Here is a 26,311-nt window from a genome sequence, read left to right on the forward strand (position 1 = left end):
CCTGCATTACCAAGACAATCCTAAGCCAAAAGAACAAAGCTGGAGGCATCACGCTACCTGACTTCAAACTATACTACAAGGCTACAGTAACCAAAACAGCATGGTACTGGTATCAAAACAGAGATACAGACCAATGGAACAGAACAGAGCCCTCAGAAATAATACTACACATCTACAGCCATCTGATCTTCGACAAACCTGACAAAACAAGAAATGGGGAAACGATTCCCTATTTAATAAATGGTGCTGGGAAAATTGGCTAGCCATAAGTAGAAAGCTGAAACTGGATCCTTTCCTTACTCCTTATACGAAAATTAATTCAAGATTGATTAGAGACTTAAATGTTAAGACCTAAAACCATAAAAACGCTAGAAGAAAACCTAGGTAATACCATTCAGGACACAGGCATGGGCAAGGACTTCATGTCTAAAACACCAAAAGCAAAAACGGCAACAAAAGCCAAAATTGACAAATGGCATCTAACTAAACTAAAGAGTTTCTGCACAGCAAAAGAAACTACCATCAGAGTGAACAGGCAACCTACAGAATGGGAGAAAATTTTTGCAATCTACTCATCTGACAAAGGGCTAATATCTGGAACCTACAAAGAACTCAAACAAATTGACGAGAAAAAAGCAAACAACCCCATCAAAAAGTGGGCAAAGGATATGAACAGACACTTCTCAAAAGAAGACATTCATACAGTCAACAGACACATGAAAAAATGCTCATCATCACTGGCCATCAGAGAAATGCAAATCAAAATCACAATGAGATACCATCTCTCACCAGCTAGAATGGCAATCATTAAAAAATCAGGAAACAACAGGTGCTGGAGAGGATGTGGAGAAATAGGAACACTTTTACACTGTTGGTGGGACTGTAAACTAGTTCAACCATTGTGGAAAACAGTGCAGCGATTCCTCAAGGATCTAGAACTAGACATACCATTTGACCCAGCCATCCCACTACTGGGTATATACCCAAAGGATTATAAATCATGCTGCTATAAAGACACATGCACACGTATGTTTATTACAGCACTATTCACAATAGCAAAGACTTGGAATCAACCCAAATGTCCATCAGTGACAGACTCGATTAAGAAAATGTGGCACATATACCCCATGGAATACTACGCAGCCATAAAAAAGGATGAGTTCGTGTCCTTTGTAGGGACATGGATGCAGCTGGAAACCATCATTCTCAGCAAACTATTGCAAGAACAGAAAACCAACCACCACATGTTCTCACTCATAGGTGGACACTGAACAATGAGGTCACTTGGACACAGGAAGCAGAACATCACACACTGGGGCCTATTGTGAGGAGGGGACAGTGGAGAGGAATAGCATTAGGAGATATATTTAATGTAAATGACGAGTTAATGGGTGCAGCATACCAACATGGCACATGTATACATATGTGACAAACCTGCACGTTGTGCACATGTACCCTAGAACTTAAATTAAAAAAAAAATAACAATAATAAATGTATGTCAAAACTCATTGCTGCCAACACTTACAAGATTATTATATGCACTCACCTGGCTTAAACTGAATTCGAACACCAGCATCATTTTGTATTTTTTTGATCATCTCTCCGTTTCTTCCTATTACAATGCCAACAGCAAATCTTGGAATGGGGACCTTATGTAAAAAAGACTAAGTATTAAGAAAACTAGCTTCTCAGGGTTTAAAGTAAAAAAAAGTATTTAAAAAAAAGCACCATTTCCTGAAAATCTGCCTCAAATCATAATAGTACATATAATTTTATATTTATAGCAAATAGGGTGACAAGATATAAAATACTTAATTCTGTATTCTAAAGTATAAAGGTGAAATAAAAGGATAACAATGTTAGAGCTATTTAACACAAAACAGAAAACACTACTATATTTATGAATTAGCATACAACCATTTCTGAATGGGTATTTTTACTTACATCTATCCCTTCATTTCCTCCTATTCTTGACCCATACTCATTCCGAACTTCTCTGAAACCACCTTGATCACGAATTAACTCTAACACCATTTCCTTGGCTTGCTAAAGTAGAAAAAGTTAGCTAATTTAGAAAGCACGTCTCAAAACATTTTAATTATTCATGCATATTTTGCCCAACCCCATTCAACCCAAACTCTTTCTTTATAAAGTATAAAGTTAAGTTTACTTGAACTTTATATGGGTCTCCTGTAATCCTAAGAGGTTTGTCAGCACCAGTGTTTTGCGGCCCGTCTTGAATCATAACCATTTTAACTCCCGCCCGTTCCTGTTATAATCATAGAAATAATACATATTAACAAAAGGGAGCGGACAAAAATGGGCATCAAAACAGACCAAAAGTAGCCATTTCACGAACATAACAATACCTGAAGCTGTTTAATAGTTTCTCCCCCCTTTCCAATGACTAATCCTGCCTTGCTAGCAGGAATCATGATTTCTTGAACTGCATTTCCCGGTCCATCGCCATGATGGAAGCCAGGAGCTGGTCTTCCTTTTTCAACAATCTGGTCCAGTAACCGTTTTGCTGACCTGTTAACAAATTAATATTTAAATAGTAAGTTGTAGCATACCCAAGTTTATTCAAATAGAGAAATACAAAACAATGTAACCAAGTACTCCTCCTACCCCAATTCAGGATTAGGTGCCTTAATGCTAACTTTAACAATGTTTTTACTTTTAACTGAAAGAAAATGCCATCAAGGGTCAAAGATTGAGAGATTAGGCAATAAATTTTCTAGATATACAATTTTTTTTTTAAGAATAGTCCAAAATTTCCAAGAACTCTAATGCTAAAGTTATCTCAGAATTAAACTGATTCTTCCAAGAACTAAATGATTTATTTACATTTTTAAACTATCATTTTGCTTACTCATATGCTACAATTATTCATTCAACAAATACTTAAATATCAACCATGTGCAAGTGCTATTTTAGGTAATGGGGTGGTAACACTCAAAGAGACAGGGTTCCTGCTGGAGTGGCTTCGTTTCATTAAAATAAGTAAAAATAACATGTCAAATGAATAACGTATTATTTGGAAAGTGCTGTAAAGAAAATCAGGCTGGGGGCAGCGGCTCACGCCTATAATCCCAGGACTTGGGGAGGCCGAGGCGGGTGGATAACGAGGTCAAGAGATTGACACCATCCTGGCCAACATGGTGAAACCCTGTCTCTACTAAAAATATACAAAAATTAGCTGGGTGTGGTGGCATGCACCTGCAGTCCCAGCTACTTGGGAGGCTGAGGCAGGAGAATCCTTTGAACTCGGGAGGCGGAGGTTGCAGTGAGCCAAGATTGTGCCCCGGCACTCCAGCCTGGCAACAGAGTGAGACTTCATCTCAAAAAATAGAAAAGAAAAAATCTAGTAAAGAGGGGGAACTAATAATGCAGAAGAAAGTACAACTGCAGGCTGAACCTTCAATAGGAAGAAAGGGCTGGCTTTAGGCACATGAACACAAAGGAAAGCAATTACCTGAGTACTATGTGAACAGAGAAAAAAAATGAAGGCTGGTAGGTTTAGCAGTAGGGGAAAAGAAAAGCTTCTTATCATTCGTTTCCATTTTCTCCGTAAATAAGCTTAAGAAGGAGAGAGGTGGGGTTAGATGCTGAAGATTTGGAGATGGGGAAATATAGCATTAAAGAGCCTTGGAGAGGAATGGAAAAGTGAATGGAACTAGGGAAATGCAGGCAACACAACAGTCCACTTGAGCTTAATGTCTGTGAGTTTTAGGTGTCACCAGTCAACATTACTGCGCATTCTTGTCCAGGCTACACTTCGCTTTGCAAGTAGAGACTGGAGCAGATATGAAGTTGTTTTAACCATTTTCTGTGTTTAATGATAAACCCTAATTGAGAAAGGCATGAGGCATAAACTTCAAAGGAGTCAGAGGACTTGGGAGGGAAGGAGGCAACGAAAGAGTAGTGTAAAATAAAGCAGTAACAAAGTGCAGAGAGAAAATTCAAAGAGTTCTCCTGTTGTTACTTTAAGTCAATTTTTAAGATTTTCAAACTTACTGGACAGATTCAGGTGTTCCAGTTAACATACAGGACCTTTCTGGAAGGCCACCACTGTCTACAATTTAAAACAAAAATAGAACTTCAGGTCAAAAGATTAAAGGCAGCATTATTAGTACTAGAAACCTAAAAGAAAAAAAAAAAGCTACTTTTCTAGTCACTCTGAAAATACCAAGAGAATGTAACATTACCAGGAGCTATCTGTATTTTGCATCCAGATTCCTGTTGTATGCGTGAGATCTGTTCACCTCCTCTGCCAATTACTAGTTAGAAAAAAAAAAGTTTTTTTGGTTGAAAGATTCTAAAGTATGTTTTGATCATGTTTTCAAAACTTTAAAAATCAAGTTACTTACTAAATCCAACCATTCCATCTGGAACTTTGTATTCTTCTGTCATTACAGATCTGCTAAAAAGTAACAGAAAGTACCATTTTTCCTTCAGTGAAAGATACTTTGTTTACAAATAAAAGATAATCTATTAATAAAAATGGAAGTCTAATGTCTCCCAATGGCTTAAACTAAGGTTCTATGCTCAGACTCATGTCAAAAAATATGGTCTTATTACTTGAGTAGTTAAATTAAGAATTTTAAGATGATACATCAAGTGAAGAAGGGATGATCAATGGAACAGTCTGAAAAGGCATGAACTGTAAAGGAGTTGGAGTGGAGTTTAGAGAATGTCATCTTAACAGTTACTCTAATTCACCCCTGTTCTTCTAAACTGTGGCTAATTCCCTCTCTCTCTCCAAATCACAAATTTTTCTCACTCAAAAGAAAAATCATCACTTTATGGTACCTTCCCAAGGGGAGTGATATGAACTAGGTACACCAAAAAATACAGACATATATTGAATATATACCAATGTGGTTGTATTTTTACATGCAGCTCAACCAAAACTTGCAGAGTACTTTTTGAAAAGTTTGTGACTATACCTTTGCTGCTGATGCATCGGTGGTAACTGTGTTCCAAAAGCTATCAAAAAATTAAATAAAAATAAAACGAAAATTCAAAATTTAAAGTTACTTATGTATTTAACAACAAAATCACATCAAACATTCAAAAATCTTTCCCTAATGCACAGACAACACCTTGAAGAGAGTCAAATTTTATACAGAATATTTATATTGGCACTGACAGGGGTAAGAGAGCCAATGAAAGGGAAGACATTATATTAGCAATGGCACAGAACAATATAATTTCCTTTTTCAAGTTGTACAAGCATAGATCAAGAATTGGAGTTGTTAAATATGTAAAATAATTCGGCAACCAATCCTTACATATACCTGGCCACAATTAATGGGACAGATTGTAAAATAGGAGAAAAAGGTACATATTTACAAAGAAATTCAGGCTAGCTGATCCAAAATACTCATAAACCAACTAACTTCAAAGATACCCGATAATATGAACAAAATCTTAATATAGCTTTTGACCCAGTTTAAAAGGAATACTTACAGTCATTTTGAGGAGCAACTTTCTTAGCATCTGGTTGATCTGCAAAATTAAGTGTCTTTTAATTTTTTTCCAATTAAGTACAAAGCTTCTCCCCTCCCAAACAAGAATAAATATAAACATTTATTGAAATATCTGAAGGTATGGTTTATCATTTGAACCAAAACTGCCAAAATTCAACACAAACTCAGTAATCTAAAAAAGAAACTATACTTCATTCTCTTCACATTCAAAAGATGCACAGACATTAAAATAGTTATCTGATTCTTAACAAATCACTGACCTTAATGTATGTTATGCACATTAGAATGATACAAGACAAAGTACTTTAGGTCCATTACTAGCAAAATATCACATGCTAAAGGCTAATGATGCTTCCACCTCAGGAACTGAAGACTGGGGGGAAAAAAGCGTATCAAACTACAAAAATCTGACATATTAAAAGTTGAGTATATCGGACAGTGACACAAAGCTATGCCCCAAAAAATTAAAAAAAAAAAAAGCCCCACATTACAAGGCAATCTCAACTTAAACTGTTCTATTATTTATAAACAAACATTTCACTGAATAGAACTTTAACAAAAAAAAAACAAAAAACAAAAAACAAAAAAACTCAAGGCAACTACACGACTACCTTCATCTAAATCCATTACACAGATGAATACAATGCATACCTTGGAACAGACAACCTATAGCTCAAAGTACTACATTCTCCTCCCCCCTTCAAACTTAAATGATTAACCATCAGAATGTTGTGCAGCAAAAATTCAGACACATAATCCAAGAAATATTTGTGTCCATTTAAGAATCCACTGGTTTATTTCACGTTTACATACTGAACACAGGTAATAAATAAAAATTCCTGCCTTTAAAAGGAGAGGGCATTCCCTCCCAGTGTGTTGTACTGCTCGGACTTGTCCAAGAGCCATCTACACATAAAATAAAAAGAATACATTACATACAACATCTGAAGCATCATTAGCTCATTTTTTTTTTATATTAAAAACCTCACTATAAATATGAAAGACACTTAAATAAAGGAAACCAAGTTCTCCTGGTCAAAAGCTACAAATACATTCTATAGCCTCAGTGAGAATCCTTCCTTTAAAAAAAAGGGTAAAAAGAAAATGTATCAAAACTCATACATCAAACCTAAAACAAAAAATACATGCAGACTTCTAAGTTCAGAAGCTTCAATGATTATGATTTTTAAAACTACAAAGCACTGTGAACCCACTGTTTTAATCTATAGGTTTACAGCTAAACGTGAAACACAAAAGTACTAAAAGCAAAGAACATTAAAAAAAAACGGTATAACCTGCAACACACTAGAGTAGCAAACAATACGAATTTCGACCTTTAAAGTGTAATTGCAAATAGAAAAATGACGAAAACACAGCATATTAAAATCCATTCATGTATGAGTAAAACCAGTGAAGTGTCTTCTAAGCAATTTATATTTTTGTTTTTTTAATATTATTAACAAGACGTCTGTGCAAACTTTCAATCTGGCACAATCCTAAAAGAGGGAAAATAAACTGTTTTCTAGTAAGACAAAACTTTCTGGTTGACTGAAATTTTACTTACCTTCTCTAGGTCTCTTCCCCCCCTCTTTAGGCCAATATACACCTTACAGTTTTAACAACCTTATAATAAAAGTAATGTCTCAATAGAATAACAAAAAAATACTGAGAACCACTTCAACTAAACACTCTGAAAAACAATTTAAAATACGTATGAGTATAACTTACCTCCATCTTCTAAAGGTCTTTTTTGTCCCCCATAACCATAGTCATTTGAATTCAGTGATGTCCCAGCATCACCTCCAATTTTTGCTGCAATCTAAAAAAAAAAAAAGAAAAATATCATCACAAACTACTATGTACTATTCATTACTAAACTCCCATTTACTTCTAATACATGTATATATGAAATATTTAGTATCACATAAGAAAATTTACTTGAAAAATTAAAATTATAGTTCAATTTGTTGCTAAAATTAATACTTCAGGCAGTTAACATAATAATCATGAGTTTATTAAGCTTCTGATACATCCCTATAAGAAGCAACAAAGAAGTAATCAACTAGGAATCCGTAAGACAGACCAAACAGATATAAAGAAAATCTGGATCCTATCTGGCTCTCTCTCATGACACTTCAAAAGATGTGTGTAAACAGAGAATGTGAACACTTTGTGGGACCCAAAGGCTATGCTATCTAGTAAGGTAGCCACTAGCCCATATGCGGTTACTGAGTACTCAAAATGTGACTAGTCTGAAATGACACTTGCTCTAAGTGTAAAATTACTCACTGAATATTGAAAACCTGGAATAGAAATCATCTTAATTTTTTATATTAAGCACATGCAAAAGGGGTAATATTTTGGATATGCTGGGTTAAACAAAACGTGGCTTACATTGTACTTCTACTGGACAATGTTGTTCTAAGGATATATGCAGGAGCCCCAGGAGCTCAAGTCTTAAAAAACCTCAGCTGCGAAACCATAATTCTCTTAGAATATTTTTAACTTTCAGAGTAGGGCAAATAATTTCTTGCACCTGACTGAACAAATTTAAGAAATACCCAGCTTTGCTGGCATGGTGGCTCATGCCTGTAATCTTAGTACTTTGGGAGGTGCAGGTGGGTAGACTGCTTGAGCTCAGGAGTTCGAGAGCAGCCTGGGCAACATGATGAAGCTCTATCTCTACTATATACAAAAATTAGCCAGGTATTGTGGTGCACGCCCATAGTCCCAGCTACTCGAGAGGCTGAGGCAAGAGAATCACTTGAACCCAGGAGCTGGAGGTTGCAGTGCACTGATATCATGCCATTGCACTGTAGCTTGGGTGACAGAGCAAGACTGTAAAAAAAAAAAAAAAAAAAAAAAAAGAAAGAAAAACAACAACAACAACCTGGCTTCAAGTCACAAGTAGGGCACAATCAGTAGATATTTATTGAATTTTTCTGTAAAAAGAGAACTGAAGTAGTTCCCATTTCCATGGGGAACCATGGAGTGGTTCTGCCACATTGATGAGTGGTCAACAATAGGCCAAGCTCCACACTGCAATGCTGTACATTCATTATTGAAGATGTGTGATGGGCTCATGAGAATTTATTACATAATTCTTTCAATTTTGAGTATATTTGAAAACTTCCATGAAAAAATATTAAAGAAAACCTAACTTTTGGTGACTGGGATTCCCCAAAGAGATCCCAATATGGATAACTGCTTCAAGTTTTGATTATCATCAGACAACTGGAGAGGGTAAATTTATAGTTAAGTGCTTAAGTCATAAATTCAACATGGATTGCTTAAGTCTAATTACGTATCAGTTCCCATATACCAACTGTATTTCCTAGGACTCCTAGATTTCCCTTTTCCTCATCTAAAAATGCAAACACCCACCACAAAGAATATTAGGATCAAGAACTAGATTGCTCGATTAAAAAAAGGTACACTCTCAGGTGGACACAGTGGCTCACGCCTGTAATCCCAGCATTTTGGGAGGCCAAGGCAGGCAGATCACCTGAGGTCAAGAGTTCGAGACCAGCCTGACCAACATGGAGAAACTCAGTCTCTACTAAAAACACGCAAAAAATGGCTGAGCATGGTGACACATGCCTCGCAGCTACTCAGGAGGCTCAGGTGGGAGAACTGTTTGAACCCAGGAAGTGGAGGTTGCAGCTAGCCGAGATCATGCCACTGCACTCCAGCCTCGGCAACGGCATGAGACACTGTCTCAAAAAAAAAAAAAAAAAAAAAAAAAAAAAGAAAACTCTAGCTTTGGTCAATCTAACCTTCTTTAACCATCTTTCACTTTACCAATTACAAACCTGTTTTTGTTTCTGGGTGTCTAATTTAAATCTTATTTTCCTAATAATGCCTGAAAATACTGCTTTTCCACCCTTAGGTCTTAAAGCACTTAGCATTTGAATTGTTCCTCAGGAAAGTAAATACACTGCTGGGCACTGACAGACACTAATAGTAGAGGGAAAGTATTTCAGGCCAGAGAAAATGGTGCTACCAAGAATAGGAAACGGTTTAGCCTATGAACACCTTCTGCAGTTAGCTTTTATAAATATTCTTTGAGTTTGCAAAGTAGCACTCCTTGAACTCCAAGAAACTTCTATACAGAGAAAAGACATTTATACAACCTTACCCACTGAATAGTTCAAAAACTAACCAAATGAAAATGAAAGTTGAGGCTGGGCGCTGTTGCTCATGCCTGTAATCCCAGCACTTTGGGAGGCTGAGGTGGGTGGATCACCTGACGTCTGGAGTTCGAGACCAGCCTGACCAACATGGTGAAACCCCCATCTCCACTAAAAATACAAAAAAAAAACAAAAAAAAACCGTAGCTGGGCACGGTGTCACGTGCCCGTTAATTCCAGCTACTCTGGAGGCTGAGGCAGGAGAATCACTTGAACCTGGGAGGCGGAGGTCGCAGTGAGCCGAGATCCCACCACTACACTCCAGCCTGGGTGACAGAGCGAGAGTCCGTCTCAAAAAAGAAAAAAAAAAAAAAAAAAGAAAATGAAAGTTGACAGTTTACTCTAAAGAACGAGTAACACCATTTCAAAAATTGACAACTGTTACAAAGACATTAGAGAAAAGCTTTTAATAAAAATACCAATAAAGAAGCCTGGCTCAGTGGCACCTGCAGTCCCAGTTACTTCAGAAGCTGAGGTGGGAGACCTGGTTGAGGCCAGGAGTTCAACATTAATACAGTAAGACCCCATCTCTTTTAAAAAAAAATTGAAAAAACAAAATGAACTATAGATTTGATCAATTTTCTAAGATCAACAGAAAATATACAATTCCTAGGTGACTACAAGGATAATTAATTTAAGAAAAATAATTCCTAAAAACCAACCTCCAACTATATTCAACTCCTTTTTCAGAGTCCTAGAACATATTCAATTTTTATTAGACATTTATCAAGTATGGGAAACTTTTTACTTTACTTACTATTATATTTTTTGAGTCTCACAATGTTGCCCAGGCTGGAGTGCAGTGGCGTGATCTGGGCTCACTGCAATGTCCACACCCCAAGTTCAAGCGATTCTCCCACCTCAGCCTCCCAAGTAGCCGGGACTACAGGTGCCTGCCACCATGCCTGACTAATTTTTGTATTTTTAGTAGAGACAGGGTTTCACCCTGTTGGCCAGGCTGGTCTTGAATTCCTGACCTCAAGTGATCCACCCGCCTCAGCCTCCCAAAGTGCTGAGATTACAGGCGTGAGCCACGGTGCCTGGCTACTTTATTTTAGTTTTACAAAAATAATTCAAATTTTCCATCTGGACCATAATCGACTTTTGAATGAGTAAGTTATTTTTCCTGTTTTCACTGTTTTAGCATTTCTCACCTCTACTGAGGAAGCCAAGACGTGAGAAATCCAAGAATTTGGGAGTTGAAAAGAAACTTAAGACACAGTATCTTCAGTTTTTGCTCTCCACGGTTGCAGTTACCTACAGTATAGTACAATCAGATATTCTGGGGTAGGGGAGGATCCCCTTATTCATATAACTTATTACAGCATATTGGTTTTTTAAAAATTTGCCCTTCTTGTCAGTAATAGAGTGTATTGTTGTAATTGTTCTACTTCATTTTTTAAATTAAATTAAAATTTTGAGACAGGGTCAGGCTGTTGCCCAAGGCTGTAGTGCAGTGGCATGATCATGGCTCACTTACGCAACTACGTAAAGGACCCAACATTGTCAACATTGTAAACTTGACCTCCCAAGTTCAAGCACTCCTCCCACCTCAGCCTCCTGGGTAGCTGGTACTACAGGCATGCACCACCATGTCTGGCTAATTTTTTGGTATTTTTTTATAGAAACAAGGTTTCACCATGTTGCCTAGGGTGGTCTCGGATTCCTGGGTTCAAGCAAACTTCCTGACTGAGCTTCTCAAAACACTAGGATTACAGACATGAGCCACCTTGGCTGGCTGATTTCTTTTTCAAGACAACGTCATAGTTAAAGTTAAGTGTTAAGATTATAGGCGTGAACCACTATGCCCAGTCTTTTTCTAATTTATTATTATTGTTAATACTATGTCTAATTTAGAATTTAAACTTTATAGATACACATGTATAGGAAAAAATATTACCGTGTATATATCGGATTCAATACTATATGTGGTTTCAGATATTCACTGAGGTTCTTGGAATGTATCCTCTGAGGTTAAAAACAGACTACTGTAGTTTACTTAATTAACTTCTGAGGATCAGAAAATCTCTAAAATCAGGTGGTATGACCAACTATAGTCCCTCAGTGTCCCTGAGGGATTGGTTCCAGGAACCATGCAAATACCAAAATCCACAGATGCTCAAGTTCCTTACACAAAATGGTACAGTATCTGCATACAACCTATGCAAATCCTTTGGTATACTTAAAGCATCTCTAAATTACTTATAATACCTGATACAATGTACATAGTTGTATTGTTTTCATTCGTATTACTTGTATTGTTGGACCGTCATTCCATTTTTCTAATATTTTTGATCCACAGTTGGCTGAATTTGCAGATGCAGAGCCCACAGACACAGAGGTCTGACTTGTACTTTAATTCATCAAAAATGTTTATTGATTTAATTCAGTAAATGTTGAGTACCTACTACAGGCAAAGTCCTGATGGAGTTAGAGTTCCCATATACCAGACATGTGAAGAAACGTGCACACTAGAAATATTACCATACCATAATTTGCTTATCAGTCAAGCCCTGCTAAACTGTCACAAAATGATTTTTAAAAAGAATCATGCTCAAATGTTAGTTTTCACTGAACAGACTGATGGTAACAAAAAAAAAAAACCAAAACCAAAAACAGCTCTAGTCTGTATTTTCATTTCATTCAAACATTATGCAGCCTGAATCACTTTTATAATTGTCAGAGAAGAGACTGCAAGAAGGATCGAATACATACTGACTAATTTCATAGTTGTCTAGAGGGGAAGGGATGAGGGTTAACAGTTTTGCTTAGCTAATCATCTAGTCTGATTCATTTCTACCTTTATATAACCTCAAGGGAAAAAACGGTAGATAAATACATTTTAATTTTCCAATGTTCTAGAGACAGAAGTTGCTATTAGTACCACTGCTAAGGACCCAATCAAACAATCCCAATCTCTGGAGTTACAGCTTGAAATACATAAAAATAAATTTCTTAAGTGCACAGGCTGGAAACCCTGAACAAAAGCAGCAACCTGGTGTCCCTGTGTTGAATTGAGCTCAGAATACTATAAAAATCTAAGACTTTCACATAAAAATACGCTAGAAGAAAAAAAAAAAAAGGATTGGCAACTAAATGACCAGATGTCAACAACCAGCTAGAGTTAACATTACTAACATTACCAAGTAATCAAAATCAAAATTACTTTGACCAGGAATCAAAATTACTTTTCCTGCTTTTCTGAATAACAACTATCCAGCTAAATATACCAATGGCATCCCCACTGGTACAGCCTTTGAAGCTCCTTGAGAGCAGCAAACTGTTCTTATATCTCTTCCTTCCAAAACAAAAACAGCATAGTATTCTAGACAAAGAAAATAAACTTAGAGTTAGTTGAGGATTCTAGAAACATAACTCAATATTCTCTTAAATACACAAGGAGGAAGTAGTTCAGATATTAACCTAACTTCTGTCTAAATACCCTTCTGTATATTCCACACATATTATCAGACTAATAGCTACAACCGACATTTAAAGACATCATCAAATGTAATGGGTAATTCTAGTTAAAAGCCAAAGTTAGGAATCTCAGATTTAAGATCATTTTCATAAAGAAATCATTACAGTAAAGACAGAACAACTGACCTATTAGCATATAAGACAATAAATTTCAGTTTGATGACAATTTCTGTATTTTAAAAAGTAGAAAGAAATTATGGCTTAGCCTAATAATAAAACCTTTTTTTTTTTTTTTTTTTTGAGACAGGGTCTCGCTCTATGCCCAGGCTGGAGTGCAGTAGCGTGATCTCCACTCACTGCTACCTCCACTTTCCAGGTTCAGGCAATTCTTGTGCCTCAGCCTCCCAAGTAGCTGGAACTACAGGCACAGGCCACCAAGCCCGGCTACCTTTTGTACTTTTTGTAGAGATGGGGTTTCACCATGTTGGCCAGGCTGGTCTTAAACTCTGACTTCAAGTGATCTGTCTGCCTCAGCCTCCCAAAGTGCTGGGATTACAGGCGTAAGCCACCGAACCCGGCCCGAAATCCAATTTTTCATTAAAGCATTGCAACACAAAGTCTTCCAGTATCTGGATCCGCTTGTACCTTTCCTTGCCTTGTTTCACGTCCTCCCACCACCATCTTCTAGTGACTTCAATTCTGGGTTCTTGTCATTCCCCCACGTCCCATACCTCTGCGCATGCTGCTTCTTTTCCCTACTTGCCAAACTCTCATTCATTCTATAATGCCTTGCTCAAATATCGCTCCTTTACTTAGGAAGCTGGGTATCCCCTCTCAACTTGTGTCCCGTACAAGGTGCCTGCCTCATAGTAGAAACTCTATAAACACTTATAAAATGAGCGGATGAATTAAATACCCGTATTTTGTCTGCTCTCGTTAATCAATTTATCAGATAATCCTGTTCATCTGCATTTGGTCAAGGAACTATATCATAGCTTCTTAGTAGGAAACAATTCATGCATTTAAACAAACACAAAACAAAACAAAACAAAAAAAGGCCGGGCTCACTGCTGTAATCGCAGCACTTTGGGAGGCCAAGGCGGGCGGATCACGAGGTCAGAAGTTCGAGACCAGCCTGGCCAGCATGGTGAAACCCTGTCTCTACTTAAAAAAAAAAAAAAAAAATTAGCCGGGCACGGTGGCGGGCGCCTGTAATCCCAGCCACTCGGGAGGCTGAGGCAGGAGAATTGCTTGAAGCTGGAGGCGGAGGTTGCAGTGGGACGAGATTGCACCACACTACTCCAATCCAGCCTGGGCGACAGAGGGAGACTCCGTCTCAAACAAAACAAAACAAAACTCCAGTATCTACCTACAGTGTTTGATACTAAGTAATCCAATGTGCTGGTTCTGGTAAAATAAAATAGTTGGTTCCAATAAATACAATAGTTAAGTTTTACAAATCAATCTAATAAAACGCGCTAACAGTGTTTGTCATAGTTATACAAATGCTTGCTGCTAAACATGTTCAGAATTTCTTAAATTACGTGAAAAAACCGCAGAACTAATATTAATGATAACCTTTTGTTGACTACCTCTAATATCTCTGGTTATAAACAAGTACAGGTACATGTTGATAATGTGTTCACATTAGGTATGTTACAACGGATTTTATGAATTCTGATTTTGACTCAATGTTCCTTTAACTGTACCGGTAAAAGTTAAGTGAACTCCTAATGCAATGAAAACACAGCACAACACTGGTTTCTAATTACCATTAGCTTAACACTAGTAAAAAATGTCCAGCACCTAGTACAATATGCACAGTGTCATAGAGAATAGAATTCTTTTGCTTACATGCAAATCCATACCAACACCATACATTTTGAAATTTTAAATATATTAGGGGACTATCTAAAAATGTAAAGTTCAAATTAAGAAATCTTCTATTTTCCTGGAATACTCGCACTATTTTAACAGCTTTCGTCTGGGAAAGTGGTGTCTTCAGGGCAAATGTACGCACTACGTAATACAAAGAGGTCTGGTCAGTTTACGACTCTTAACAGAGAGGCAGATTCAAATTGAAACCTCTGGTATAATGGGCCTGAGGCCATTTTGAGAAATAAGGGGGACTGACTGTTAGAACAGACTGACGCGTAAATCCCGCCCAGAAAAAGACGGCTTTCAAGTCCCTTCCTTGTAGAGGTGTGAAGGTGAAAGGTACCGAAAGCGGTTTTAATTGCGAGAGGGAACGGAAATGAGCTGTAAAGGCTACTTTAACGACAAATCCCTTCCCTTGCTATGGCTCCAGGAGACCGACCCTAGTTCTTTCCCAAACTGATTACCAGAACCTTCCATTAAATTGTGTGAAACTACCTGCGCTTTATCCCCTGGAAGAGGATCTTCATCTCGAGGAAAAGGGGAGGCTAAGCTAGCTCGCTGGCGACACACGAGTGCCGCAGAAGCGGGAGAAAGACTTCAGGCCTTCTTTGCGTAGCACGCGTCGGGGTTCTAAGTGGATTACACACCAAGAACACAAAACTGAGTTCTGGTCTCTAATCTTTATTACCAACAAGGGGAAACGTGTCTCCTCACATTTCAGCCCGGAAGGACACCTCTTTCCTCTTCCTCATGCGCTAAAGGGTAGCGGCCTACTCAGTCAGCGGCCAATTACCGTGAGCTTTCGGGATTCCGCCGCGCGGTCCACACTTACCTGCCGGGCTCTCTGCAGTGCATCTTTGAAAGCGTCGTTAACTCCTCCACCACCACCGCCGCCACCGCCGCCACCAGCTGAGCCAGAAGACGGTGGAGGCACTGTTGAATAGTCTGCCATGGTTACACTACGCTAGCCGCTGCCGCCCGTTCAGAGACTTCCTCTCAGCTAACAGCTAAGAAAGAAAGAAAATGGCGGCCGTCGAAGCTGTATCACATTCTTGCGCGACCATCGTGCCGTAAAGGGGTGGAGACTGAAGGAACGAAATCTCGCGATGTTTCCGAGGCAACGCGCTAGTGTGGGGCTAGGGCTGAGAAAGAACGACAGAAACAGAGACGTCGCGAGAATTAGGTTTAAGATTTCGCGAGAATAGGGTTTCTTTTGGCGCCTCCTCTCCGCGCGTTCTTGCGGTGAGGCTGGGTAATTGTTCGTGCAGGGTGGAGGGTGACAGTGGGCAGTTGACAGCGAGTGGGATTGGGTGGTGGGAATCCTGAAGAAAAGGTTGTTTCTTACCGGTCGCTGCCTCAGGGAGGTAGTGCGGTAGAATTTTCCGCCATGGGTCATTCTCGGTGTCCGCTGGGAAGGGCGTGACAGCGACGGGCGTGACGGCGACGCAACAGTGTCTCGAGAGCGCTGCCGCCCGGAGGGCGCCTGGAGAAGCGCTTGCGAGACGCCGCGCGGTGATGCTCCCGAAAACGTCTACCCGGCCTAGCGGGAACCCAGCATGATTTTCAGGGTAGTAAAGTGTCCCTGTATTTTACTTCCAGGCTGTCAGATTTTTGAGTTTTATCACGAGGGGGGTGTTGAATTCAGGCTGGAAGCCTGTTAGTTCTCGACCATATTTTAAGTTTTTGTTTAAAATAATGTGGATGAGGCTCTAAAAATATGGCTGCCCTTTTCTTTATCCAAAAACGTGATTGTTCTTAAAGTTCAGTGTTAGCCAGATTTAGTAACCTAGTATTTGTACGTGTCCATGGCCATTTTTGTTAAGGTTGTTTGTTTGTTTTTGTTTTTGTTTTTTTTGAGACAGAGTCTCGCTCTGTTGCCTCGGCTGGAGTGCAGTGGCGCGGACTCGGCTCACTGCAGCCTCCGCCTCCTGGGTTCAAGCGATTTTCCTACTTAAGCCTCCCGAGTACCTGGCACTACAGGTGCCCGCCACCACGTCCGGCTAATTTTTTGTATTTTTAGTAGAGACGGGGTTTCACCGTGTTAGCCAGGATGGTCTCGATATCCTGACCTCGTGATCCACCCGCCTCAGCCTCCCAAAGTGCTGGGATTACAGGCGTGAGCCACTGCGCCCGGACTATTAAGGTCTTTTAAGTTAAGAACAGCATTGTTTCTTGGCCAAAATAGATTTTGTAGCTTCTTAGGCGTAGTTTCTCCCACCCCAGCTTGTGGGTATTCAAATGTAAGGTAAACTTCTGAATTGTCATCACAGGACTAGGTATATGTGTGTGTGTGTGTAAATTGGTATTTTATCTTATGTACTTAAGTTACCAAGTAATTTCAGACATTTCTTCAGACTTTCTCCAACATATCGTGGCAGTTTACTGTGTTAATAGTAGTAAGTTCCAGGAATCGTTACGATACTTACTATTGAGTATATCACAGTGACTATTTTTCCAAAATTATTTCTATTTAAATAACAAAGAATGAGGTAAAATGAACTTTCTCAACTTTGTGGCATTTGTGGCATTATTTGGTTAGGTCTAAAAAAAATTCTTTTTCAGCAGCTCTTAAGAGTAATTGTGAGAAATATATGCTGCATTCTTTCTGAAAACCTAAAAGTAATGTGTTCATTTGCTCAAGCACCAAAATAGCAGTTAATATGCTTGTAGATACAGGTGAGCCATCATTTCCCTTTAATCAGCTTTTAATGCAGTCGTATTCATTTATATCTGTGATGATCTCTTTCAGTGTTCATGGCCATTCCTATAAATTTTGGTGGGATTTCCTTTTGAAAAATCAGTGCATGTATGGGACTACAGATCTAATCATAATATATAGAAAAACAGTAAAAGCAGTGTTGGGTGTATAGCTGAGTAGAAATTTTCCAGTTGTATTTTGAGAATGTCTTGATTTTTTCATATTTTATTAATTAGGCAATACAATCAGACCTTTGGATCAATGTAATTTACCACAGTGCTGTAATTTACCCTCAAAACAAATTTATGTGTGTCGCAATTTATTTTAGTTATCATTGAATATTGAAAAATATGTAAGGACCTCAATTTTTTTTTTTTTAAAATGCTCGCTCCGTGGCCCAGGCTGGAGTGCAGTGGCGCGATCTTGGCTCACTGAAACCTCGGCCCCCCCAGGTTCAAGAGATTCTCGCACCTCAGCCTCTGGAGTAGCTGGGATTACAGGTGTGCACCACCATGCCCGACTAATTTTTTTTTGAGACAGAGTCTCGCCCTGTTGCCCAGAGTGGAGTGCAGTGGCATGATCTCGGCTCACTGTAACCTCCACCTCCTGGCTTCAAGCAGTTCTTCTGTGTCAGCCTCCCGAGTAGCTGGGATGACAGGCACCCACCACTACGCCCAGCTAATTTTTGTATTTTTAGTAGAGACAGTGTTTCACCGTGTTGGCCAGGCTGGTCTCAAACTCCTGACCTTGTGATCCATCTTCGGCCTCCCAAAGTGCTGGGATTACAGGTATGAGCCACCGCACCCGGCCAGAATGAAATTCTTGATAGGTTAATCTTTTGGAAAAATTAATGCTTGAGATAAAGGTTCTTTGTGAAAACATAAATAAATTCTGCTTTTTAGGACCTCTTCAGTGAAGCTGGGAGGAATATTTGGGGGGTTGCTAAGGTGTCATTCCAAACTTTTTCAGTGTTCTTCAAATCTAATAAAAGAACAAACATCTTTACTGTATTATGCAAAAGGCCTTTTTGAATATTAATGGAGCATTTGTTTAGTTACTCCACACATTCATTGCCAGGATCTGTCCTTTGACTATGATCATGGCAGACATAACAGGGCATTATAGGATATATAGAAAATAGATTATTAATTTTTAGAGAGAAATTTAGAGCTCTTCACCTCTTCTTGTAAGACATAACACTCCCAGCTTCCTATTACTTTAATAGTGTTAGATTGAAAGTTTGGGACTCCTGAAAGCATCTAAATTAAATAACTGGCCTTATCATCCAGTTCTTAATTGAGTTTAGCTTATTCCATAGCATACATTATAATAATTTATAATAAAGCTGCTATATACAAATATGCACTAATATACTTGTAATTTCCTGTAAATTGATCCTATACTTATTTCCCAGATGTTTCCAAATCTGTGTCTGCACAACTACCTACAAAACTTTGCTTTTGCATGTTGCCTCAAAAACAAAATGTCTAAAATTCACGTAGGTACTGTTCTTATTCTCCCTTTTTTTGTGGTCAAAACATTTGTTGTTTCTTTTCCTATTGGATCATATATTTAGATAATCAGTTCTTCTATTACATTTATCTTTTTCATTAACCTTTAGCTAAATAAAAGATCCCGATTAAAAATAGTATTTTTTCATGAAACTTAACCTGACTAACCAATTGCAGTGACCTTTTATTTATTCAGTGGTTACCCACATCGGCTACAGGGAGCTTTTAAAAAATATGAAAGGTGGGCCGGGCATGGTGCCTCACGCCTGTAATCCTAGCACTTTGGGAAGCCGAGGCGGGTGGATCACCTGGGTCAGGAGTTCAAGACCAGCCTGGCCAACATGGTAAAACCCCGGCTCTACTAAAAATACATTAGTCGGGCATGGTGGCTGGTGCCTGCAATCCCAGCTACTCGGGAGGCTGAGGCAGGAGAATTGCCTGAACCCGGGAGGCCGACCTTGTAGTGAGCGGAGATCGCACCACTACACTCCATCCTGGGTGACAGACCAAGATTCTGTCTCAAAAAAAAGAAAGAAAGAAAGGTTAGCCCTAACTCCTGCTCCCAGAAACTGATTTAATTGGTCTATATTTGAATCTGTAAAAGCTTCCTGGGTTAATTAATCCTAAAGTGCAGACACATTTGAGAACCGCTGAAATGCACAAGTGTACAAGCTCTGGCTGACTTTCGCTTATTTTTAATGGGTTGCAGTTTGTTTCTAGTTAGGGGTATATAGTCTTGAGATGAATTCGGAGTCTAGAAACATCTTTTTTTAAACTGTTAAAATAATTAAATGGGAAGTGATTAGACTGAGGTACCTCCAGTGCCCTGTCTTCCTACATAAGCAAACCAAAACCTAACTCAATGTAAACTGTCTTAACCAATCAGAAACTGCCCATTAATCTTTAACTAGAGACTTTTCACTGGATCAGTCCAAATCAGACTATTGCTCCACTTTAATCAAATGTTTTGCCTTGTTTCTGCATTCATCCTATGAAAGTCCTTCCTATCCCTTCAGCCCTAAGCCGTTGAACTACTTTTAATTGGGACATGTCCTATTCACGAATCAATTGAAAGTTTTTCTTTTAACTGGACTAACTCAAACTTTTTGTTAGCTAGACTAAGGCAGAGTTTCTTAACAAAAAGGTCACCAGCATCATCAAGAGTGCTTTTTAGAAATGCAGATACCTTAGCCCTACCTGGACCTACTGAATCATGTTTTGGAGAATCTATATTTCTTTCTTTTTTTTTTAAGAAAGTAAGCATCATAGTCGATTCTACTCATCAAGATTTGAAAACTACCCTTTTACACAAAGCATATTTAATATTTGAGGAATTAAAGTGAATTAAATTTTGTTTCCCTGGCTAGACTGTGGTAAATGTTATGAATACAGAAATTTTGTCCTCTCCCTTTTCCCCTCTGTGTAAAAGAGGGCTGGTCAAGGACCGGGTCTTATTCTTTGGTTTGCCCAGTATGCTTTTATGTTGGTAAAAGTTAAATAAATATCAAGTTGAATTACTTATTCCACTTAACATTTTCCTATAAAGCTACATATGATTATGAATGTGGAGGGCCTTTAAGGCCAGATGGCACTGAAGGGTAGCTTCACACAAACTTTTCTTAGAATATCAGTCTTAGAAAGACCTTGAAGGTAATCTCGCCCATTTGTTTCATTTCATGTTAGAGGAAACTAACACAGATTGCTGAGTGCCTTCTACAAAGTGCCAAGATTAATTGCAGAGCCAAGACTAGATTCCTAATCCAGTGCTCTTTTATTTTGTGAAATACCTTCTATATGAAGCATCGGTGTTTGGGTTGGAGGTTTTCTGCTTCTTAGGTACAAGAGGAAGAAGAATCTGTACAGAACCAAAAACGTCTTAATTTTTATAATCAGGATGTCTACCTTTACTGACAGCGTTTCCTTCTGAAAATAGGTTATTGAAAGATAAGGATCTTTGCCAGTGAAATCCTTAACTGGAAGTGGGTGGGTTCGAGATACAAGACTCATTTGGTATAACAATTTTGTTGTTTTTTAGTGGAACTTTGCTTCTCTGTTCTGACATTTCCATGTCTCTATTTATAGCAGTGATCTCTTTGGAATTTGCCTTCTGATTCCATTTGTTCTTTTATGTTGCTTCATATTAACTGATATTTTCACTTCATTTAAAAAAATATTTGAAGGGGCATGTACTTAAGAAAAAGGAATTAATTTTTTTTAGAAGAAACATCTGGAGGTACTGTTTTTCTGTGATTTATCATAATCATTGTATGCCAGGTTATCTAATTGTAGCAATAATACAAATACTAATTTTTCAAGCAAGAATGGTAATTTAAAAAAATTTAAGTGCTTGTTAAGCTTTAAACTCCTTTTATCCAGGGCAGATATTACCTTTAGATTCTTAGCAGCCTTGCTCCTTAACTATGCACTTTGATATAAATGAAGATTGAGAGGTTTTACTTAGAGCCTTTAAGTGGTAGTAAACTGTCAAGGGCAGGAGCTATCTTATTTACCTTTGAGATTAAAATAATGCCTGGCATCTAGTAAGTCCTAATTAATCTATTCATTTATTCAATTCAACAAGAATTCTGGGCATTGTTCTAAGTGCTAGAGCTACAGTAGTAAACAAAATAGACATATATCTCACCGTCTTGTCTTGAGCATGCTAGTGAGTGAAGGTGGAATGAAACCATGGATCACTTTGCAGAGACTCCCTATTGTTTTCAGACAATTGTTTGTATCAGTCTAACCAATAATAGCCTGTAGCTTATTAAGCAATGGTTTGAAGAGTCAGAATGGGAGAAGCTGATCAGATAGATTATTCATTCATCAAATATTTAATTTCCTAGTGTGTGTTAAATTATTTGAAACAAGCTCATGAATGTGAGCCATTGTCATCCTTATTGTCAGCCTGATTCTTTTGCTCTGTTTATATCTTGGGGTAAAGACTTCAAGCCTTTGGCCAGGTTACAGCTCGGGAACTTCATCTCAGATCACATACCACTGAATCCCAAGTGCATAAAATAATGTGTGCCATGTAGTAAATATTACTGCATTAATCCTTAACTACTCAGAATGCGATTTCCTCACTACTTATGGCCACAGCCTGCATCTAGTCTTCATCCAGACAACTCAAACAATAAAAATCTTCAAGTCTGATATTCTGCTCAAGATGACCTCGTCAGTTTGTTTCCTAATGTACTTCTTCCATTCCTCTAGTCTTTTGACACTTCTCTTTTCTTTCCATCTCTTACTTGCTAGCTTTCCTTCTTTGCCAGTCACTTCAGTAATTCTCAACTCCCACTCCCCTTTGCCTTTTAGTAGTGTCCATTCTTTAAATCAACAACTCTTAATCAGTTCAAATAGACTTTGGAGTCAGATGAACTTCAAATCACCATTTGCTACTTCCGTGATCTTGCTAAATTCTTTAACCTTTTTTGAGTTTGTTTACTCTTTGGCACCCTAAGCATTATTTTGAAAATTAAATGAGATTATTGTATCCAGATACTTTTGACCACAAGTAATGAAAACCCTTTTTAAGTGGCTTAAATAATAACAAAAAATCCAGGGGTAGAGTGGCTCTAAGGCTGGTTGATTAGCAGCTTAACAATTAATGAGGTACCCATGTTTTTTTCATCTTTGCCCTCTACCATCCTCAGCTTCTTGACTTAACTCCCCTAATGATTGCATAATGGTTGCCACAGTTCCAGGTATCATGCAGTCATGATTGTTAAATGGAAGGGGAAAGTTTCTGCTACCAACCCTACCCTCCACCCCTGCCCACAACTGCCAATCTTATAGCCTTGTCTTGACCAGAGCTGAGTCACAGGCTTACTCTATATAAAGTGTCATACTGGCTTAGAATAATTAGGATCATCTCAGGGGTGAGGGAGAGGCCCCACTTTCCTAGTAATAGTTATCATTACTACTGCATTTGTGAATGCTAGGACTCAATCCTTGTGCCCTTTTACCCTATCAATGATTCTAGTAATTTCCTCTAGACTCATGGTTTTAAATATCACCTACACTCTTCACAAATTTTTGTCTTTTGTCTGGACTGCTGTGAATGCCAGACTCACATATCCAACTGCCTACTGGAATTTCCATGCATCTTATTTGTTTATTATTTTCTTAAGAGACAGGATCTCTGTCCCTCAAACTGAAGTGCAGTGGTGCAATTATAGCTCACCACAGCCTTGAGCTCCTGGGCTCAAGTGATCCCCCTGCCTCAGCCTCCTGAGTAGTAGGACTACAGGCATGCATCAGCATACCTGGCTAATTTTTAAATTTTTTGTAGAGATGGGGGTCTCACTATGTTGCCTAGACTGGTCTCAAACTCCTGGCCTCAAGCAATCCTCCTGCCTTGGCCTCCCAAAGTGCTGAGATTACCAGTTTGAGCCACTGCGCCTGGCCCCATGCATCTTTATTTTATATGTCCAATATTGAACTCCCCAGTTTCTCCCTTCTCCCCTCTCTATTTTAGTAAGTAGCAAATCTGTTCTCTGTTTGCTGAAGTTGAAAAACCTTGGTGTCATTATTGGTTTTTCCTCACATCCCCTGTCTGATTCACCAGGAAATCCTGTTGGCTCTACCTTTAAAATATATCCAGAAGTTCACCACTTCTCATCACCTCCACTGCTACATCGTGGGCCAAACCACCTGAATGTGTGTGTGTGTGTGTGTATATAAAAATAATTTTTTTTTCCAGAGACAGTGTCTCACTTTGTCACTCAGGCTTGAGTGCAGTGGTATAATCAGAGCTCACTGTAACCTCAAACTCCTGTGCTCAAGCAATCCTGCCTTGGCCTTCTGAGTAGCTAGAGTTACAGGCACGTGCCCACCATATCTGGCTGACATTTTTTTATCTTTTGTAGAGGTGGAGTATCGTTATATTGCACAGGCTAGTCTGAAACTCCTGGCCTCAAGCTATCTTCCTGCCTCAGCATCCCAAAGTGCTGAGATTACAGATCTGAGCGACTGTGCCCATCAGTTCTTATTGGTCTTCCACCCTTGCCCACCATCTTTCCCACGCTCTTAAGAATCAAAGTGACCTATCAGTCTGCATAAAACTCTCCAATGGCATTGTATCTTCCCTCAGAATGTAAGTCAAAGTCCTTAGTGGCCTACAAGGCTCTGTATTGCATCTGTTATTTCTCTGATCATCTTTCAACCCCTTCACCATCTCTATCATTCTGACTCAGCCACCTTGCAGTTCCTCAAAGATGCCTTGCATTCCTTCACTTCTAGGCTTTGGTGTTTGATATTTCCCTCTATCCGATAAGTTCTAGCATAACGGATGCATAGCTTTCCTCCTTTCCTTTCAGATAGTGGTGCGAATATCATTTAATCTGAAATCATTTCTGGCCCCCCATCTAAATTTTTAATACCCTTATTTCCGTTTTCTGCTTTATTTTTCTTCTACCACTATCTAACACAACTCACAGTATTTAAAAATTTTTATCTCTCCCCCCACTAGAATGTACAGAGAATGAGGCAGGGATTTTTGTTCATACTGTATCCCTAGCACCTAGAAAGGTGCCTTGGCATATGAAAGGTCCGTAATAAAAATTTGTAAATAAATGAATGTTCATTCATGATGATTTCTGGTTTCAGCTGGGTCCTTAGTGGGATTTAGTAATTGTTTGTTTCTGATCAGCTGCTTCCCTATTTTCCATAACTGACATACTGAAATACCACCATTCTTATCAAACACCCTACTTTACTCTGAATCCTTAGCAGTGGATGTCCCCTGATCCCTCTCTTTTTAAACAGAGTATTGATACTGTATATGAATTTCTTTGTCTTCCTAGTCCTTTTACTTTCAAATTTATAAATTGTCGTCTATTTCCTTTTGATCTCAGAGCCCACCTCTAATTTTATTCAAGTCTCATCTACTGGTACTCTTGGTATCAAATCTTATCTTTGAGATGCCATTTAAGCAATTACTTCTTTTATTAGATGTCTTATATGTTTTTAAATATCCTCCTCTATATTGTTTTCTTCTCTGGACTATCTTAAAACCTCCCTTATCCTTTCTTTGTTACACCACTATGTCCTTTACTTCAGACAGCTTTTTAGAAATATTTACATTTACTATTTCATTTTCATTTCCCTCTTAATGGTCAATTTACTGCTTCTGGCATCTACTTTTCTGGCTTCTACTTTTATTGGTCACAATTCTGTCTACCTCATAGAATTCTGAGAGACAATGAGGATACATGTGTTTTTAGAATAATGCTTGCACATTGTTAGTTTTTTTTGAGTGCTTACCAGGATTAACTATTACTACTGAAACCAAAATTGTTCTCACTCTTACAGATACTTTTCTATCATCTTTCTTTACTTTTCTATATCCTTCATGAAATAGTTTCTATCTTTTGGTTTTTGGACACTAGTGGTGTTAGGATGCCTTCAGCTTTAAGTAAGAGAATCTCTTAAGTCCAATGATAGGTAGTTCCAAGATTGATTTAGAGATGCAACACTATCATTGTGCTGGTTTTTGGAGAGTCAAAAATTAAATAAAATTTACCTTATATTGTCTTACATTTTAATGAGGTAGTTAGCCAGAGAAATAAGTAACTAGGAATGCAGTCTTAGGCAGCAAAACTTATCAACTATTGAAGTAGCGTAGATGAAGGGGTTATTAATAAGGTTACAGGAATGTTCACAGTAGAGCTTGTCTTTCCACTTCAAAAGTACTCTTCTTATATTCTAGACGTTCATTAGTAGCACAACTGTGCACACCTTTGTCAATCCAGAAATGGGCAGTCTGAAATCCTTCCTCTTCCCTACATCCAGCTGATGGGCAAATTATATAGATGCTATTTCTTACTACTTAATCCTACCTGTTGGTCTGTTTATATCATAGTCATCCTACTTTAGGTTTTTGTTATTACTCATCTCTTTGTGATTCATTCATTCAGTAAAAGTTTATTGAACAGCAATGTATTGTAAACACCTTGTTCTAGAAATAAAATAAAACAAGACCCCACTGGTTACAATCCAGTGGAAGGGCATTAAACACACAGATGGTTATATAAGGTGATGTGTAATACAGTGGAGATATGGGGGGAACTGTAGGAGCTCAAGTTCCGGGGAATCTAACCCAAATTTGGGCTTCACAG

The 26,311-nt window shown here is 38.4% G+C and overlaps 2 protein-coding genes across 9 annotated transcripts in view; one reads left to right on the forward strand and one right to left on the reverse strand.

The window, feature by feature from the left end:
* FUBP1 (far upstream element binding protein 1) overlaps positions 1-16,135 on the reverse strand; it is a 39,803-nt gene extending 23,668 nt beyond the window's left edge. For 2 of the 6 annotated variants that reach the window (XR_003118164.1, XM_025378187.1), the window contains exons 1-11: positions 15,814-16,135; positions 7,222-7,312; positions 5,474-5,512; positions 4,951-4,990; positions 4,372-4,424; positions 4,210-4,281; positions 4,019-4,076; positions 2,371-2,533; positions 2,172-2,270; positions 1,946-2,047; positions 1,548-1,650 (exon numbers count right to left, since the gene is read on the reverse strand). Coding sequence is in view for 4 of the 6 variants with exons in the window: in XM_025378187.1 (XP_025233972.1) it covers positions 1,548-1,650; positions 1,946-2,047; positions 2,172-2,270; positions 2,371-2,533; positions 4,019-4,076; positions 4,210-4,281; positions 4,372-4,424; positions 4,951-4,990; positions 5,474-5,512; positions 7,222-7,312; positions 15,814-15,933 (940 nt within the window). In the remaining 2 variants the exon portion in view is untranslated. Of the gene's footprint in view, positions 1-1,547; positions 1,651-1,945; positions 2,048-2,171; positions 2,271-2,370; positions 2,534-4,018; positions 4,077-4,209; positions 4,282-4,371; positions 4,425-4,950; positions 4,991-5,473; positions 5,513-6,336; positions 6,400-7,221; positions 7,313-15,813 lie in introns of all 6 variants that reach the window. The other 4 variants (XM_025376047.1, XM_025375251.1, XR_003118202.1 and 1 more) reach the window with 4 other exon arrangements.
* The window catches only part of DNAJB4 (DnaJ heat shock protein family (Hsp40) member B4), a 38,094-nt gene continuing 27,869 nt past the window's right edge, over positions 16,087-26,311 (forward strand). Inside the window, exon 1 of one of the 3 annotated variants that reach the window (XM_025384180.1) lies at positions 16,087-16,549. The gene's annotated coding sequence lies outside the window, so the exon portion shown is untranslated. Of the gene's footprint in view, positions 16,550-17,119; positions 17,258-26,311 lie in introns of those variants that run through there. The other 2 variants (XM_025383418.1, XM_025382598.1) reach the window with 2 other exon arrangements.

This window comes from Theropithecus gelada, chromosome 1 (genome assembly GCF_003255815.1).
Source record: "Theropithecus gelada isolate Dixy chromosome 1, Tgel_1.0, whole genome shotgun sequence".
Classification (NCBI taxonomy): domain Eukaryota; kingdom Metazoa; phylum Chordata; class Mammalia; order Primates; family Cercopithecidae; genus Theropithecus; species Theropithecus gelada.